The sequence below is a fragment of the Haliaeetus albicilla genome, chromosome 18 (genome assembly GCF_947461875.1).
Source record: "Haliaeetus albicilla chromosome 18, bHalAlb1.1, whole genome shotgun sequence".
Lineage (NCBI taxonomy): Eukaryota > Metazoa > Chordata > Aves > Accipitriformes > Accipitridae > Haliaeetus > Haliaeetus albicilla.
Genome location: NC_091500.1, coordinates 3,883,689 through 3,903,018, shown reverse-complemented (window position 1 = coordinate 3,903,018; position 19,330 = coordinate 3,883,689). Strand labels below are relative to the sequence as shown.

Below are 19,330 nucleotides of genomic sequence, written 5' to 3'. Positions count from 1 at the left end.
AATGCACACTGACTAAAGGCGAGGTTTGTATTGTTGATATCAAGGCCACTGGGTCAGAACAACATTAATAAATATCATTTATAGAAACAGGCTCAAGTGACTGTGGTTTCTTCTGCTCTGAAGGAGAACCTGTGCTGTCAGCTACCTTTTCACTATGACTGTTGGTAGCACAATTCAAACACTGTACAGACAGATCCTTATGAAAGCTGTGTCATCAATCTCACTTGTCCTCTGCCCTTTGTACACCTGCAAAACTGAGGGTGCTGCTCATGATATCTGCAAACTCTGATACTCTGCGCCTCATGTATGACCCTGCTGTATGTCCTGTGTTGCAACACTGGTACCCAAGAGAAAGCAACAAGGGGTAATGGGCAACACATCCATAAAAATAGCAAATAATTTTATTTTGTTCTGTGAAAGGTGTTGTAAAGAAAAAAAAAATCCTTTTTGTTTGTCACACGATCCTTGAAACACCAGAAAAGTGACAAAGCATTTCCTCAGGACTCCTTGGAGCAGAGAGTGGACAACTACTCATTTCTAGTTTATGGGCATCCCTAAAGCATTTGAGGTATGGTATTGGTCAAGCCTCATACCCACGGGTGCCTGAAACATCACTAGATGACTACCTTGTGGCCACAGAAATCCCCTACCCACTGTTGAAAATGGGAGCTCAGACGCCTAGATTATATTGAGACACCTATGACCACGTGGCTGAAGTCCACCCCTGTTTTCTGACCCATGCCCTGCACTTCTCTTCTTTAACGTAGAAGGAGCAGCAGGAGACGTCACGAGAGACTTGCTCCAGAAGAGCCTGATGGCTAAGGCAACATCAAAAACTAGCAGGAGAGAGTTATGGACCAAAGTCTGCCTGAGGACTATCCCAGGCCATTAGCCATCCCAGAGTAGACCCAGGACCCTTTCTTAATTAAGAAATAATAGTTTGATGCTTATATGAAGTTTGCAACGATTTGGTCCCAAAGTTGTGAGGGGATCTGCAAACTGTTTGCAGATATTGTTTACATTTATTAAATAATTCTGGAGAAAAAATAGCAAGGGTGATACTTCAGTTGGAGATGCTGACTGTTCCTCAGCTGTTTTCTGGATACAAAAGACAGGCTGGAGTTTGGTTCTTTCTGCTGCTTAACAGCCTGGATAAAACTAAGGCACCACCACTTCATGAGGGGGTTTCCAAAGACCCAACTCTTATTTCCTTTGTGTCTTAGACCTGCACAGCGCAGAAAGGTTCATTTCAGTATGAACACAACTTTTCACGTTAAGTGAAATAATTTTTTTTTTCCAATGGCAATTTCATAGCAGTAACTTGGAGAAGTCCCAGTTCACTTAAGTCCAAATCAAAACCCTTTCTGTTTTCCAGCTTGATGCATCACTCAGAAGTTCAGCTATGCATGCAACACAGGCTGTAGGTTAGGAAAAAACCTAAACCAGCTGGGTATCTAAATCCATACACATTCAGATACCTGAAACTAGATATCCAAGCATGAAAATTAGGGGTAGGCTTGCTCTTTACAAATAAATCTGGATTTTGTTACACAAAGGCAAGTTGTAGATGCAGCTTGCATTCACTGCAACAATTCATACGGAAGAAAGACTTTTCAGGGCTGTTTCATACAACACTGCTGGATAAGAGGACATTATTATTTCTTTTGTCTGACAGCTCTGTAGCTAGGATATGTGAGACCTAGCTCCAGTTCTGTTTTTCCCTGGGGTCCTTAAATCCATTAGTGCTCCTTTTCAGACTAGCAAGTACTAAAGAAAAATGTTCATTTTACCTTCTTTACCCTGTTGTATGTGGTATTAAAAAAAAATCATACATCTGCTGGAGTAGGGACAGTACCCTGGGTCTCCTGGCTTACACAGGGAGTGGTCTAGCTGACACAGTGGTGTTTCAGAACAGGATTCCTTACTACTAGAAGTGCTTGATTTTGTATCAAACCTTTTGATAATTGCATCACAAAGCAGGACCTTACAAACAATTCTATAACCTTCTCTTTTTTCCTTTCTTTTTTTTTTTTTTCCTGCAAAATAGCAACAACCAGAAGTTCACAACTGAGAAGAACATTTAGGAACTGGCCCGGTTGCACAGACATAGAGACTAGAGCCACTTGAGAGGCCCTGTGGCAATACAAATATCGATGTCTGCCTGGGGCTGGCAGATATGCAGGAGCTATAGGGGATCTGCACCCTCATGGAGCAGCAGCTGGAGGCCAGATGGGATCCCTGAGGCATCTTTAATAACAATAGATGCTCTTAGCTCTGGACTCAGCCAGCTAAGTAAAACTATCATCTACAGTGCAGGTTTCTGCACATGTGTTGGCTCCTGAGGTCCCACTATAGCTAAACAGGTGATTTGAGTCCTAGAACCACTAATTAAACATCTCATTCCCATGCAGCCACATCCATTGTAGCTGCCTACATCTCAGTATCTGAGTGTGGCACGGACCACCACCACTGAGCTTCAGTCAGTTGACCACACGTGAGTGTCCAGTGCCATTTTAAATAAGTTAGACCATACACATGGCCATCCATTTGCCCCTCTAGTCATATGCAGGTTGTCTCAGAGGTCCTGTGTCTTACCAGGTAGTCCCATGAGATTCTTTGGATACCCTAGGGCAGCCCACAGGAGTTAGGCCTATATATTTGGGCAACTGAATTGAGTCCATAATATCAACCAACTAATATTTTCAGAAAGAAAGTTGGTTGTTTAGTTGGTTCAAAGTTTGTTTTTCAATTAGGGAAATGAAGCAAAAAAATAATTTCTTTGCATGGATGAATGGAAACTGCAAACATTGCCATAGTGCCTTGGACCCTCTCCTATACTCAAAATCAGTGACAGTCTTCTGATATTCCCAGGTGCCTTCTCTCCCACCAAAATGATGGCTCATTTTCTCTGCGTGGCCCATTACCAACCTCCCTGATCTTTGAAGTTACAAGTAACGATGCTCTCTGGGTGGGTCAGTATTGAGAAACAGCCTTCCCAGTGGCCGCGTAAGGAGATATGGTTACTTCTCGGCTTGCTTTTGTGACCCTCTGCCATTGTTCAGGTTTAGCCGTCTGCAGCGGTCAAGCTGTACTCATTGCCTTCCGCACTCACCACTGCCAAGGTCCCCTGGAGAGCCAGGTCTGTTCCCACAGCCCTATAAATGCAAGAGTGCTCCCTCCTCCCCTGCTCAAAGGTTCTGGCGTCGTGGCCCTGTCTCCACACTACAGCTGAGACCTTCCATCATGAAGCTCTTCTCCTGCCTCATGGCTCTTCTCCTTTTCCTCCTCCAGGCTATTCCAGGTAAGGGGCAAGACCCACGCTGGGGTCTGCCTGTGTAGGAGGTACAGCTAGCTTGTGCAGTGGTGCAGAATGTACTCCTCCGTGCTCGTCAGCTCCTTTCGTTAGAGCTGTTCCCTATTTCTCAGTCTAGAAGCAGAAGTGAAAAATTAACCTATGGTGAGCAGATGTCAAACCAGAACTTCCCCACAGAAGCCGCTACTGGCTGTTGGTTCCATATGACTATTTGAAGTCTCTTTATGCCACTTTGTGGCACTACTGGAAGATGGTACCATGGAAATTATCTGCCTTTTCTTACCCCAGGGTCATAAATTGTCTCCTTTGTGTACAGTAGAAGAGTGGCAGAGGTGTTCCCTTGTATTACTCAAGTTGAACTACACCAGTGAAGTTTACGAAGCTCTCTGAATATGCTGGTACCCCCTTCCTCAGCCCTCCTGCTGCACTGACTCATATACTGATTGTGGTTTTAGCCTAGCTTTTCTTCATGCTTAATGAAACTCCCCATCTTGGACTAAGGCTTTCAGAGAAGGAAGGAACTGGGCAAACCATTTGTCCCTGTTAACTGGGCCAGATCCCAGCTTTTGATTTTATTTTTTTTAAGTAACTCATAGGTACATCTCAGGGCATACAAGCAGCGTGCTGTCCCTCGCATGACCAGCCTGCAGCATTGCAGTCCCAGAACTCAGAAGCATCCAAAGGCTGGGCTGTCCCTACCCACTACAACATGCATGCCCAGAGGATGTTCAGAAACTTGCCATCAACAGCTACATTTTTCTCTAGTTTTACAAAGGCTTTCCTTGGAGTCCTGTGAGTTCCCATGAGGCTTCTCAAATCTTTTGGAAAAGCTGCCTTGGGCTTTGCGGGTATTTGTATCAGACCCCTGATTGGGGTCCGTGGGGTTTCAGCAGGAGGAAGACCATGAGAAATGGACTGATTCTGCAGCACAGCTGGGAATCCCATTCTTCCTGTAGGTCTCAGCTTACCCAAAGACACGTTACGTTGTGTTGGATACCACGGTTTCTGCTTCCATTCAAAATCCTGCCCAGAGCCATTTGCCGCTTTTGGAACTTGCTCTCGGCGTCAGAAAACCTGCTGCATAGGTATGTGTGGCAACCCTGCCCAGGCAGACAATGTTGGAGAGGACATTATTAAAGTCAGCAAAACACACTCTTAGTCTCTTTGTCTCCAAATGGCCTAAGCCATCTCCTCCCACCTACAAAGATGGACCTGTCTGTTCCTCCACTAACGTCAGCACGGAGCACAGGAACAGAATTGCCATTTTGGGCTGGCCAAATACCATGTAGCCCAACATCCTATCTCCAACAGAACAGATGCCAGGGGAAATAAAATAAAAATTATGATCCACACAGAGTCTTCCTTCCTTGATATAACTTCCCATAATCATCTGCTGGGGGGCTGCTGACTGCATCCACACTGCTATGTTTAATAGGTGCCAGCTGACCTCTTCCCTGTAAATTTATCTAACCCTTTCTGGACTTGCTTATTTTTGGAGTTCCTCAACAGTCAAAGTATATCATTAATCAATATATGCTTTATAGCCAACTGTGCTAATCAGACCTAAGCATCCAGCATCCTGGTCCATGGCCAGAAGTGGATGTTTCTATACAGTTACTCTGTGTGTGTAATGGGACTATTAATAAACATCACAACCATATAATTACACTTCCTTATATATTTTTCTAGCTTTCATGAATTTGCAGCCCAGGATTTTTAGATTTAGGCATCTTTGTGTTTAAAAGTCTTTACTGGATTTTCCCCCCTATTAGGAATTCCTTGTTTGTTTTAAAACATCTTCCCTCATAATTTCATTCAGTACCACCTACTTCTGCATCCACCTTCTTCATACCTTTACAATATCTCTCTCTCCGTTGTTTCTTTTCCAAGTTGGTGGGTCACAAATTCCTCTTTTAACAGAAGTGCTCTGATGACTCCCATAGTCCATCTTTTTGTGTCTTTTGGAGACACAGCTACCAGAACTTCATGACACTTTCCATGTATGAGCTGGTTTAGATGGTGGTGTAATGTCTTCTGTTTTGACTTAAATCCTTTTCTTTGCAGACACGACATCAAACTTCCATACTTGTCAAGACGAGGGGGGTCATTGTGTACCTCCAGCAATCAAATGTCTGCAAGAACAAGTGGGACTTTGCCCTCACAGAGAATGGAAGTGCTGCACAGAAGTGTAATAAAGACCTCACGGAACTGGAGAAAACCACAGAAATGCATGAACAAGTATACAACCAAGTTTTCTTCCTCGTGTTGTAGAGAAGATGTCTGGTTTTCTCAACATGCAAAGTGTATATTTAACTAGAGGTGACACATTTCTTTATGTTAAAAGGCAATAAATATTAGATAAACAGGTCTAATAGTCATATATATATGGAAAGAGGCAGAATGTCTCTCTCTATTACACCCATACACAGAAATCCACAGAAACTTTGCTGTAATGTCCTTGGAAACCACACCCCCTTTTAATGCAAACTTCACCTCCCTCCTTTTTCTGTCTTCCTTTCTTCCTTCTTTTCCTTCCTAATAGAAGGAAAGACAGTGTCTTTTCCTTCTATTAAAGTGATGGAAACAAGGACTGTCCAACTGGCATGGTCAGACCATGTCTACACTATTGAACTCCCATTCTCCAAAGCAGGGTGTCAGTCAACTGCTCTTCCCCATCTCTCTGTTTCTCCCAATAAACTGTACCCACTTGAGCACAGGTACTACCTATGGGAAGTCTTCATGTGTGACTGGGCAAATCTATCTAAAACCATTTTATGCAGTCTGTGCTTCCCTCCGTGGTAAGTCTGAATTTATTAACTGCAGAAGTTTCATTCAAAATGTAGATGAAAAAGTGTTTGCTTCTGAGCATCATCTCCATGTGCTCCCAGTCATGACTGCTGGCTTTCTAATTTCTCCAGTTGAAGGCTGAGTAGCTGGACGTCTTTTCAGAGGAACATGAGGAGGGGTGGCATTCACCTCCCAGCCATCTAAAAATAACCTTCGGAGCACAAGCCATGGCACCTTCCTTGGATGGGAGGATTTCAAACCCTTCCCACACAGGACAGAAAGCCCCTTGCAGCAGCAAACTTCCATCATCCTGTATCTCAGCAGCTGAGACATCCTTTCCTCTGGCCTGAACTAATGCAAATGGCTTGTTCACGTCCCCAGCACACACTTCAGAAAGGTCATTCTCTAAGCCAGTGTTTTAACCAATCTCAGCCAGTCATCCTATGCTGCTTTTCTGAATGGCAGAGAGGAACAGATCCACTGGCAAGGTCATTGCACTCATGCCTCACTGAGTATCTTGCCTTTGCTGCCCCTGTTTTCATAAAGAAACATTTGTCCCCAGCCCAGCTACAAAATTGAGCATTAACAGGCCCTGGAGTTAACACAATGGTGCATCTGCATGAACACGTTGGTCCATCCCTTGCTTTGCAGGGAGATGTTGGGCACTGGATTGTCTGTACTGCATTCATAATCATTCAAACCCCGTTTCCACTCTGGAATGAACCAACAGCGTGCCTGTGTGTGGAAAGGCACACGCAGAATCACACGCTATGGGGAGGAGCCTGTCCACACCGCTTGGCCCAGGGAACACGGAGAAGATGCTATTAACAGCGATAGTACTTACACATCCACAGCTGTACAGTGTATGTGCGGTGCACTGTAAATCCACAGCGTACATGTCCGTGGGAGAATGCAGTTTTGAAGATGGCCACACTTTAGGCAGGGGGATGGACTGTAGAAGTCCCCTCAAATCCGATTTTTAACTGATTCTAACAAACTGCGGGTATGTGTGTGCTATCAGTGGGACAAGTCCCTTCTGGGAAAAGCCAATAATTATTTCACAAAAGCAAAAAGCAAAGAGATGAGGGGTTCATTTTTTGCAAGACTGCAATATGTCCTGGCCCTTGCATCCAAGCTCTTGTCCCATCATTCAGCCACAAAAGATGCCCAGATATACACCAACTTTAGATCAAAAAGCACCTTCCAAACTCTCTTTGCAAGGATGACCTGATCCACACTGTCATGGGCCACAGACAAGAAAGTTCTTTCAGTTCCAGGGTTGTTTCACTTCCCTGCATCCTTAGTGAACGGACCAGTATGTGGGGCAGCATGCAGTGGGTCCTGACCTACCACACACCTCCCAGTCTCAGAGACAGCAAGGAGCAGCAAGCAGTCCTACAACCCTTTCAAGAGAGGGTTCATCTCACCCTCACACAAGGGAGATGAGGATACAGGAGTGATGTGTGGGATCAGCCAAGCTTTGTCATCAGTTATAAGGCATGAAGAGGATGAGGAGAGGGGAGCAGTGTTGCCTGGGAGGGGGCTACAGGGGAAAATCAAGCCCACACCCCTCTGTTGGAGTACAAATGCACTGAAAATGCAACGCATCAAAAAAATGGCCTGGGGAGAGGAGGTAGAAAAATACCTTTTTTGCAAAATCTGTGCAGTCTCACCTGGAAATTATTATCAGACTGCAGCAGGCATATGACTCTGCTGTTCCACTGAGATCGGTGTCTCTTCTCCCAAGTAACAAGTGATAGGACAAGAGGAAACAGCCTCAAGTTGTGCCAGGGGAGGTTTAGATTGGATATTAGGAAAAATCTCTTCACCGAAAGGGTTGCCAAGCACTGGAACAGGCTGCTCAGAGAAGAAATCCCTAGGGGTATTTAAAAGACATGTAGATGTGATGCTCAGGGACATGGTTTAGTGGTGGACTTGGCAGTGTGAGGTTTACTGTTCAGCTTGATGATCTTAAAGATCTTTTCCAACCTAAATGATTCTATGATTCTATGCTGGGCTTCCAGAGTGTCCTCCCTGTCACCATCACTCACACAGAAATCCCCAATACCTACGCATCTCAAGGGACATAAATCAAGATTTTCATGCCTGCTGATCCAGGACAGCAAACTTTGACTCTATCAAGTGCATATGAACTACATTTTTTGAGGGGGAAGGGACTTTTTAACCTCGATCTTTCAACTATCCAGTTTAGGTTGTATTCATACAGTTATATTAACACAGCTGAAGGGACAGCAAACAGCAGGACCAGGCAGGGGCAGCAGCCAGGTAAGGGTAGCTGGAATATCACAGGCTGATTTTACAGCAAGAGCCGCGTTATCTATCGCATAATTACCACCAAGTGGTGCATTGCTGAGCTAATCGGCTACCTCCTCCACCAGCGCTGTGTGCTCGTCACGCTCAGGAATGAAGCCTCCCAAATTCCTCGGAAGCCAAAGCTGGAATGGCCTTTTTGGCAGGAAAAAGTCACACCCAGGTTTCAGCTGGAGAAAATATTCACACGAGCTCAGATAAAAAATGAACCACTCCTCGCCCGCACCGTTCTCCTCCCTGCAGCTCCTCAGGAGTCTTTCCTTGCAGGTTGCCACCCTCCCACCCATCAGCTCCTCGGGGACTTTGCTGGCTGCAGGTGAAGGGCAGAGGATCCCCCTGAGCCTCTTTTTTCCACCCAGCTGCCCGCAGCTGGCAATCTACCAGTCCAAAAATGCCATCTGCCAGGGAGAGGAATTGGGAAAGCCGATAACCAGCGAACGTGAAGCAAGTCAACACTGCTGGAGCTGCAGCACTGGGTCAGAACGACACGGAGAGTTTCTCAGCAGCAAAAGTTATTCCCAACACTGGAATAAAATTAACTCCTGCCTACTCCCTCCCTCTTCCCGGATGCCATCCAGCATGCCAGCAGCACACAGAGGCTTCTGCAAAATCTCACGCTCGGCCCTGCTATTTTCCAGCAGAACTAAAGCAATGGGGATCCTTTGGTTCATTTTAATCTTCGTCTCCCTGACCAGTCACGGTAAGCCCAGGAAGGCCAAGGGTGGTAAACAGAGCTGTCTGGGAGCAGGAATAATATTTCCTCACTGTGTAATCAAATCAAAATATTTTGGGTACTGAGGGGGAAAGGTGCCCTCAGGTTTCTGGATGAGATAGCGGGTCAGACAGTTTGGCAAAATGCATGATTTAATCCCTTGGGATAATGCAAAAATGAGCAGGGAAGAAGCTGTGAAAATGAGGCACCTCACTGCCTTTCTAGGAGCAGACTGGTTGGAGAAGCCCCAGAGGAGATGTCCTGTGCTCTGGGAAAATGTTTCTGCCTTTTCTCAGGCTGCAGTTACCTCCTTGGTAGGGCGAGGACAACCGCTCTGACGTCCCATGCACGGCCTTTGGCAACGTCCTGAAAAAACAACCGCGTGATAAAATGTTCCTTGAGTGAGGTTGGCTCTGCAGCTCGGGTTTTTTAACACAGATGTCGGAAGCTGTCCTTTGGGACAGGGATCCCGGGTGTGCTCTTTGCAGCTGTGCATGCCCAGGATCCATACACGGCTGCAGTGCTGGCTTGGCTGACCGGGCACATGGTGCCAGAGGAATCCCAATGCTTTTTATGCACCAACTTGCTGCTTCTTTGTACAGGAGATGCTCATGGACCAGACAGGTGTAACCACGAAGGGGGCTTGTGCCGAGTTGGAAACTGCGTTTCTGGTGAATATCTGGCTAGGTACTGCTTTGAACCCATCATTCTCTGTTGTAAAAGTTTATTACCCACTACTGTGAAGAGCTGAAGATTTCCACAGGAGCAAACTGCAGCACGTGGAGAGCTGCAGGCTCTGCTAACAAGCGACGAGCTGCTGTTGGGAAGGAGATGTTGTGCCTTTCTATGACTGTTGCTCCCCTGGGAGAACATGGCTGTGGATTCACTCCTGAACTTCTGAACACATTGCTTTTTGCTTTTGCTGTGACTTTCTAGGTAACACTGTGACAAGAAGAAATTGGAGCCACCCAGACTGTGTATTGCCCCTTTTGGCATCTAGTTGTTACCTGTCACGCACAGGTGAGAAATTGCCTTTCTCCTTACCTGAAAGCAATAAACCTGAAGTTTAACAGAACAGCAAGTGCCCTTCTGTGACTCCTGCTGACACTCAGCAAAGCTGCCGGTGGTGGCATGCACGGTCTCCCACCAACCAGGAGTGAACACAGCAGCCCACACGTTCCCAGCAGAGCAGGGTGGCTCTGCCTCTTTATTTCCCTTCCCAGAGAAAACAGTTACAATGGGGCAGCCTTTTTTCCATCACTTTTGCTGGTTTGAGATAAAGGCGAGTGTGGTCTATGTTTCTCAGGCAAAACCCCCCATATCTATTCGTCCTTTCCAGGCTATCCCAGGTTCTTACAGGCACTGGGAAGGACTGGCCAGACAAATAAGGCACAGAAAAGGAGCAGGGATTCCCCACATGCATACAGACCCCTTTGCCCATGGGGTTCACAGCAGGAATGTGCTGTCCATCAGCCATGCTTCCCCCATGGAAAGCCCAGCAGGGCTGTCCCAGGTTCATCTCTCTTCCCCAATGCAGCAAGACCAAGGAATAGCCCAGGCTTGCTTGTTTCAAACATGGTGGGGAATGGGTCTGAAAGTTGTGTACCATCACCCTTGACGGGCTGCTCTCCTCATCCGTGCACTGCATTTCTGGTGCTCCTGTTTTCCTCTGTAATCACCCAGCGTAATCCCAAAGCAATTACCATGTTTGCACCTAACAGCTTTCTGCCTATGAGCTGCATCAGCCTGAATCCACTAGCTGTCCAGAACCACTCTCAGCCCTTCTGTGTTTTTTCAGCATGAAATTTTGACACCCCCCTGCCTTTGTCAGTTAGCTCTTGGTCTCCCTTTCCAGGTAAAATATTTATCTCTGAGTCAATCGTGTCTGTGAAAGCAAGAAAACAATGATCTAATGAGAGAGCTATGCCAATTAGCTGAGGTGTTGGGCAGAGCCAGGGAAAAGTCCTCCCTAGGAGATGAAATTCTTGCTGTGATGAATGAAACGGGAAAATTCCCATTGACCTCACCAGGGTCAGGACCCATCGCCAGAGGTCCAACAATTAATTCATCCAAGCAACTCCATTCTCCCGCAAGCAGCCCAGCTATTCTCCTCGGGTCATCATAACACAGTCCAGGACACCAAGGCACGCAGAGAGACGCCAGTGCTCCCCTGGAGATCCCCTGCAGTTGGATGAACCATCAGGAGAGCCAGATTACCCAGAGCCTGCTGTCGGCTTGGGAACCGACGCTAAAAACAGAGACGGGGCTGAGCCCAGAGCCAAATTCCTCCCCGGATCCAGCCCGTCTCTCCGACGCACGCTGATGTACGAGCACAACCCAGGCAGGCTTTTAAATCAAGGAACCTTTCCAAATCAAACAGTTTATTTCTCACATTCATCCACAAGGTTTGTGATTCGCGCCTCTTATCTGGGAGACGCTTAGCCACCACACTTATAGCCCAGTTTCGCAAGAAAGTGAAACAGATGGGCTCATGCAGGTCACCTTGTGAATCTCCCTGCCAGTTGCTGAGCCTTCTGCCCCCTCTGCATTTTGGATCTGACCAGATTTCAGCCAGGGAAGGTGGGAATGCTGCTCCAATTAATTACCTCCAGGTTGGTGTATCCCGTAACCCCAGAGAGGAGGAAGCACTAAACTCCTCTGGTTGAGTGACCATGTTAATCCACTCAGCACAGAGCTGTTCACCTGCATGTTTTCATTCACCATGAGACCACGCTCCTGCAGGCCCTCAAACACCATTTGCCAACCCTTTATATCCAAAAACCAAAAAAATATTCATTGTTTGAGGCACTCAGTAAAAGTCATCCCCGTGTGACCCTTTGCTACATGCAGAGGACTTCCACCCGTGACCAGTAGTCCTGCCCAACCAGCACCGTTTCCCAGAGTGTAAACACAAGTGAAGTCAGGGGAGTTCATCTGAATCCATCCTGTTACCTGCAGGGTGCCATGTAGGAACAGAGGGGACAGTCATGTCAGGAGGAAGCCAGAATAGCAGAAGAAATGAGAAGATGAATTCTACCGTCCCTTAAGAGATGCAGGCTAGTGAGAATTTAAATCAGAATAGTTTTCCACTCTGAAAAGACATTAGGTTTTTGCCCTGTGGGAGAAAGCCAGATGAGGAAGAGGATTTTTGTGGGAAAGGCTTGGCTGAGCCTTTAACTCCAGCTACCTGTACCTGTCAGAGCTCAGGTGGCTACAAAAATGGGGATTCTTCAGTAATACCCTAGCAGATCTATACCAGCTCCTAAAGGAGACCCAGAAACCATTCAGGCATTTTGGGACCTATACCTGGGGTCTTTGCAGTTGTACAGACAGCCAGGGTAGAGCCCCACCCTCATGCCCAGTCTGTCAACCAGCACGAGCCTCATGAATAACTGGAGACGTTAATTCGTCAAAGCACAGCGTGAACATCCCCCTCACTGGAATTGGTTTGCTGTTCCCAGGCAACAGGCCAGTGTTTACTTGGCAGGGAGCACCAGGCGGAGACGAAATCCTCTGCTTCTGCCCTAAAAACGCCATTGTAAATGTAGCTGTGTAATCAGAAGCAGAACAGCAGTCGGATGGGCTCCTGTTCGGGGAAGCTGAGCTCTCATAGACTTGGCTCTTACGTCTACATCTCATGAGCCTGAAGGCGTACGTGTTTTAAGGGATACGTATGGCCCACCAGATGCCTGTGGGCCTGAGCACGCATCGGGTTTTGGGATTATCCACAAAAATTTCCCCTGGGTTCATGGGGGACCTGGGGACTGGGCGGGAGGCAGAGCCTGCTGGGCAGAGGTTGAGTCCAGAAGCATCTCGTGCAAAGCAGGACTGGCATCAGGTGGCTTGGGGGGGATAGGGCAGAAGTCTAGAGGATCAGGAAAATCTGCTGCAACGTGCTGAGGGTGAATGGAGTTAGACTGTTCACAGTCTTGTCATGCACTAGAACTGCTGGGAAGCTGGTGGGAGACACATTTAAAACAAACAAACAAAATTGTTCTTCTATGCAATTGGTTGCAGACCTATGAAACTCCCTGTTGAAGGATATTACCTTGTAAGACTTCACTCCTCAGACCAGAAAATAGCCTGAGGGCAGGAGAAAAGTTGAGATAAATACCACAAACATGCTGTGCTTACTCAGACCTCCCTGTATGGCCACTGTTATAGGCAGAAGGTGGATGGTCCCATGGGCTGTGTGAAGACACTTGTACTGCAGTCTAACAAAAGCCTGCCCATGGCCATGGCAGGTTTCTGGACCAGAGCTGAGCCCAGAACTAAGCCTAAGGTCAATTCTTCACTGCCTGAACTGCAGGGCTGTATCAGTGCTTGCTTGGCTCGCGATTCAGTAAAAAGCCACCGGTGGGATGAAGAGGTAGAGGTGGCATCGCAAGCTGGCAAGGGTTCAATTGCCAAAGGATCTGCTCCTGCTGGCATAAATTTATCCCAGGCTGCATTTAAAAATCAGGCTGCTCGGGTCCTGACCCGAAGGCAGATGAAGTCAGTGTAGACATCCCTCCCATGTGGGGCCATGGGGTGGATGCAGATTGACTTGACTCCTCCCCAGCCTCAAAACCTCTAAGGCACCCAAGAGCTAATTTCTGTGCTGTGTGTCGCTGAGCACAGATCAGCCTTTGTGCATGGTGGGCTCTGAAAAAAAACATCTGGTGGCAGGTTGGGGAGCGAAGAAGGGCGGGAGGCTGCTGGACCAGCCCCAGTAGGCTCACCAGAGCTTGAGGCCAACACGGCACAGGGACCACGTTGGAGGGAGCAAGCCCAGCTGCTGTTCAAGCAATCGCCCAAGGGACAGAGACTTCCTTCCCCTGACTTCTGGGGGAAATCTGGTTTATGTTGGCACTGTCTGATTTTGGCTTTCTTTCCCAAGGCACGTTCTGCAACTCGACCCATGCACCACAGCTGCAGAGCAGGGGCTTGTGGTGGTGCGGAGGATGCATCCTGGCCACCTTTGTGCCTGCCCCTGTGGAGCCTGCAGCCTTCAGACAGCTCCAGACACAGCTCATCGTCTGAGATGGTGCTGCTCCCACCAAGGGAGAGCAGCTGAGCTAGAGATAAAAGAGATAAAACATGGCATTTTGCCATCCATCATTGGGAACACCACGGCCACGTGGTACTCTGGCTCTGCGCTAAATCTCCTCTCTAGAGCACGTCAAGCTGCCTGCAGACACATGTTCAGGCACGTCAGGTCACATACTCAGAGCAGGACACTCACATGAGCACCCACACGTTCCTCCCTGCTTGGGCTGTAGCTCAAGAACTGCAATCTCGTTTCTGCTACGTAAACTCTGCCCCAGCCCCATTGCACCATCGCTCACGTTGAAGATGCTGATCCTCAGAGGTACACGGTGGGTTATGGTCTTCCACCCACTGCACCAAGGAGTACCACCAGAGATCCAAAGCACCAACACTTGTAGAGAGGGTCTACACGCATCCTTGCAACCAACCCTCCCCCAGATGGGGTTACAGACCTGTTTTCTTCCCGCAGGCTGTGTGTGGGCAGTTTGCACGACACCCTGTTTAAATGCTCCGTGTCCCATGATCCAAAGTCCAGCTGGTGAAGGGCCCCCTTATCTGCACTGTTTGATGAAGGTGATCCTTGTTCTGTTCAAGCAGCCTGAAGGCCATCAATTTTACATTTTCCAGCAGTACCTGGCAGCCAGCCTGCAAATAAAAAGCCATCAAGGTAACTTACTAAGGGAAAATGGAAGACTTGGTGATGCCCTCTGCTGTGTAATTGCTGTAAAAAGAAACCTTTGTAAAGTTTTTATTTCCTTTTCCTGTATTTGTTGCTGGTTGGAGGAGATTTCTGCTTGTTATTTGCTTTGTGTTGTTTTCCGAAGTTGAAACTCAGGTCCCACCTCTACTGATTTCCTGGAACTGACCTGAAGAACTAGTACAAACCAGAGAGCCTGCCAGCTTTCCTGGGAGAGGTGTAATACACAAATTTTCCTAATACTCCTGCTCCTGGTAATTACGGACACATATCCCAGCTTTCCCATTTAATAAATACATAAATGAATAAGATGCTATACTACCATTTTTCTTGACAATTGTAAACAAAACCTTGGCAAACAGTCTCTTTGCAGCCTAGAAGTTGGGAAATACAAACAGATCTTTGATTTTTAAGGATCCCATGATTTTCAAGCCAACTTCATGTGTTGGGGAGTGCTGAGGAGGAGACTGGATTTTTTCACGCTTGACTGTGTCAGTGTTAAACACAGACTGGGAGCTGGAAATAAAAAAAAGAACTTTGATACTGCAAACACTTGGACGGAATTTTAACATCACATGCTCGAGCCTACAATCACAGGAGCCAGACTGGGTCAGCCCCAAAGTCCTGTCTCCAGCAGCAAGCAGTAGCAGACTCCCCAGTGCTCAGTGCAATTTGTTGACAAAATCCTGCCTTTTTTTTTTCTTTTTCATTTTTTTCTTTTTTTTTTTTTTCTTTTTTTTTTCCCCTTTCTAACATGGTGTGTCCAAGGGTGGGAACATCCCAGTGCAACTGTTTGCTGTCATGTTGAAATACATCTGAGATTGACAAAGTTCCCTCCACTCCAGGAGCGTTACACAACCCCCTGGGCACTATAAATCCAGGAATTCCCTCTTCTTCATCTTTTTACAGCCCTTCACTCCTCCTCGTGGTGGAACTTCCACCCACATTCAGCTATGCGGATTCTCCAGCTGCTCTTTGCAGTCATCATTCTTCTCCTCCAGGACTTTCCCGGTAAGGACAAAATACTCCCAGGGGTTTCTGCAGGACTGTGGAGAGAGAAAAGACAGGCTCCTACTCCGAGGTAGAAAAGGACAAGACAGGGCTCTCAAGTCAAACCAAGTTGAGCCTGGCCTGACTCTTGCTTCCAAGGAACAAATTTCTTCTGAAATGGTCTCCATGAAGTTCCTGGATGCAGATGTCCCAGGTTAATAGACTGTACATCCCCTCCTCTCCATCCCCTCAAATCCTGCCCAGAAATGCTGAGTCTAAGCCAGGAGCCTGAGCTCTGCTCCTGACCAGGATACGAGCCTCATCCTCCACGAAACAAAGAAAACCCCATGAAATCAAAAGCATCTTTCAGGGGAAAAAAGTGGGGGGAAAACCTGCTAGTTTATTTTTTTGTCTGTCTGTTTTTCTTCTGGGATTCTGTTTTAATAGAAAAATCTTCCTTGGCTCGGCTTTTTCACTGGTTGGTTGTATATATGTTAGGAAATCAGGTTTCATTCAGCTGTAAGGTCACTATGATGTTACTAGGACTATGGTGATATATCTTTCACAGAAAACAAACCTGATAACCAAGAAGAGGAGATTTACTTGCTCAGACTGTTTATGCTCTCCTTTATTTAACTTAAGTCCTAGGGATAAAGAGGGGAGAGAGAAGGGTTTACCCACTCCACTGATGGTGGATACCCACCAGTGTGTCCCTCCAGAAACCCCAAACTTGGTGTTCCTGCTGTGTGTAAGAGAAGCAGCACATACCCTTTTTGTCAAAACAGGAAGATTTAAAACAAACAAACAAACAAAACCCTGAAACACCAAGAAACCAACAATCACCAAAACCCCCAAACAAACCAATAGACAAATCACCTGTTCCAGAAAGACACTTCTCTGGCTTTTGATGTTGCCCAAGGGATCCACTTCACCTAACCCATCTAACCTAACTTAGTCAACACAAAACTGGCCATCTCACCTAGCCTACTTGTTAAGGGACTCCCAATGCTTGCTGGAGGGAGGTTCTCCTTCCAAGCACCTCTAACCTTCACCATGAAGCCCAGCTGAATTTCCCCGTTGCCGGCAGCAAGCATCTCATTGCTCAGCCACCGACACCAGCCGAGCTCCGAGTCGGGTTTGCAGGTCCCCTAAGCAGGTCTCCCGTCCCCTTTCCCCCTGCAGCAAGAGGCCTTTCAGACAGCCAGCAGTGCAGAAGCAACCACGGCCACTGCCGGAGGCTTTGCTTCCACATGGAGCGTTGGGAAGGGAGCTGCAGCAACGGCCGCCTGCGCTGCTGCCGATGAAAGCGGCCGCGCCGGGACGGACCCCGGCACCCCAAGGGGACCAGCCCGGCGACCCTGCAACCACGGCTGTACGTAGGATCTGCTCTCGGACACCTACACCCGCACCTCGGTTTGTCCGTCACCAATAAACCTGTTGGTTTTACGTGTCCTTCTGGGTCCGGAGTGCAGCCGTTGTTTCCCTCTGAGATGGACCATCCCACCTAACGCTTGGGGTTTGATGCTGCTTGAGATGCACTGGGGTATCCGAAACGTCTGCGCAACACTGGCAGATGTGGCACAGGACCAAGGGGACACCAGGGTGGCAGCAAGAGAAGGATCTGCTGGGCTTGTCCAAGCAGTTACGAAGCCTCTTTCCTAGCCCATACCTCTCTCTCTGTCACAGCCTTTATCAACCTCCATCTCTTGCTCTGTCTACAGAACAGACCACAGCAGGATCCATCCTCTTCAAGGAGATGGATCCAAGGCAGAGGTATGATTTGCCTGCCAGAAGTGCCTCCTTGTCCCCTATAACAACAAGGTGAACCTGGGTAGATGGCTCAGGTTATCCACTCCCTGAGGCGAGGTAAAGGTGGGTGAGATGGAGAATTCCCACTCCCATGGGCAAAACAATTCACCCGGTGGTCACAGTGAGTGTGGTGGGTTCTGCATCTGTCCTGCTCTTCCATGGAGCCATTCTCATGTGAAATCTTACTTGCATAGTGCAAGGTTTAAATAAAAAGAGAAGCTGCTCATAAGGGTGATGATAAAAGCAAAAGGAGCTTTTCTGGCCTCACTGCTCTTTGCTGGTGAGGGATACCCCAGGCTGAGTGTGGCTGTGGGTCTGGGGGCAGAAGAAGAGGACTGAAGCAGCCAACCTGACTTTGGACGGGTCCTGAATGCTGACATGTACGAAGCACTTGCTTTTGGGGTGGGTGTAAAATAGCTGAAAAAATGCTGTTTGCTTAGTGGGGAAAAAAGGGAGAAAATTCTTGCCAGAGAGGAAATAATAAACCTGCATGTGAAGGAGGAGAAGGAGATATCAGAGCCAGAAAACCACTGCCCTGGCTGGGGAGCATCCCTCCAAACCCCGCTAAGCTGGGCACTCCCCTCAAAAGGGAGGCTTGGGACACGTGTCAGGGAAAGGAAAGGAACAGAAAGGAAGGGAAGGGAAAGGAAAGGAAAGGAAAGGAAAGGAAAGGAAAGGAAAGGAAAGGAAAGGAAAGGAAAGGAAAGGAAAGGAAAAAGGAATTGCCCACCATGAAGTGCTCTGGAGCAGGACCCCGGGAGCACATCCTCACCTGTGAAAGGAGGTCGTGCAGGGTGAGCAAGAATAGAGATGTCTTGGTGGTGTGATGAGAAAGAGCACGAAGGGATATGAAAGTCTTCTCAAGAGAAAAGCTGGAAGGTTCATCTCTGGAAACCACCCAGCATGGTATCCGGGACATGCAAGCAACGAGGTGGCCAAAATTCCCATCCAAAAGCTTCCTTGAACTGCAAAACACCCAGCTACATACCTGGCTTTAACCTAAACCCACTCTGCTATCTGCCCCAGAGGGACCAGTCTTGTCCTGGAGGAAACAGAGGGAAACCAGTAAAACCAGTGACTCAACTGTGCCGGTTGACACCCGGTGGAGATCTGTCCCATCTCTGCCTGGACTTAGAGCAGGGAGAGATTCCCCCACTCCTCCTGCTGCCATGAATTAAACCAGTGCGGGACTGGGGATACCTCTGTCCTTGCTCCTTTCGCTTTGCAGGCTGCAAACACGGCGGCAACGCCTTCTCGCAGTCCCATCTCCTGGATGCTTCTCCTCTCCGTTGAGTGACAGTCTGGCTCCTCGGGGGCCTCAGAAAGCTCAGCCAGAGGTTAGCAGCCACTCCGGCTCGCATGAGCCATCAGTCCCATCGAGCAGATAAGGCTCCCCTTGATAACAAGACCTGCCAGAAATGAGCCTCCAGTTTTTCCACCTTTTTGAAGTCTGGCCGGTGAAGTTTTGCAGAACTTTGTCTTTTTGCCAAAGTAACCAACTTCAAGCTCCAGCCTTCGTCTTCCCTCCTTTTCCCCGACCTCCACCCCCCCGCCTTCCCTCTTCCTCCTCGAATCCTCCATGCGCACGCCTCTCCGTGGGGCTGATAGGGATGCTGGAGGGGGGGGACGACGACGAGGGGGTGATGTCATCTGTTTTTTGGCC

General features: G+C 47.8%; 3 protein-coding genes across 3 annotated transcripts; all 3 read left to right on the top strand.

The window, feature by feature from the left end:
- The first annotated feature begins 3,243 nt into the window (after window positions 1–3,243).
- LOC138689890 (gallinacin-11-like) lies at window positions 3,244–5,534 on the top strand. The gene is made up of 3 exons (XM_069806537.1): window positions 3,244–3,301; window positions 4,270–4,398; window positions 5,378–5,534. The coding sequence occupies exons 1-3, from the start codon at window positions 3,244–3,246 to the stop codon at window positions 5,503–5,505; spliced, it is 315 nt and encodes a 104-aa protein (XP_069662638.1). The 3' UTR covers window positions 5,506–5,534.
- Window positions 5,535–8,238: 2,704 nt separating this feature from the next.
- LOC138689889 (uncharacterized) lies at window positions 8,239–10,353 on the top strand. The gene is made up of 2 exons (XM_069806536.1): window positions 8,239–9,152; window positions 9,749–10,353. Exons 1-2 carry the CDS (start codon window positions 8,636–8,638, stop codon window positions 9,892–9,894), a joined length of 663 nt encoding a protein of 220 aa, XP_069662637.1. The 5' UTR covers window positions 8,239–8,635; the 3' UTR covers window positions 9,895–10,353.
- A 5,354-nt stretch (window positions 10,354–15,707) lies between these two features.
- Window positions 15,708–17,916, top strand: DEFB125 (defensin beta 125). Its single transcript, XM_069805569.1, has 2 exons — window positions 15,708–15,879; window positions 17,047–17,916. Exons 1-2 carry the CDS (start codon window positions 15,822–15,824, stop codon window positions 17,160–17,162), a joined length of 174 nt encoding a protein of 57 aa, XP_069661670.1. The 5' UTR covers window positions 15,708–15,821; the 3' UTR covers window positions 17,163–17,916.
- The last annotated feature ends 1,414 nt before the right edge of the window (window positions 17,917–19,330 follow it).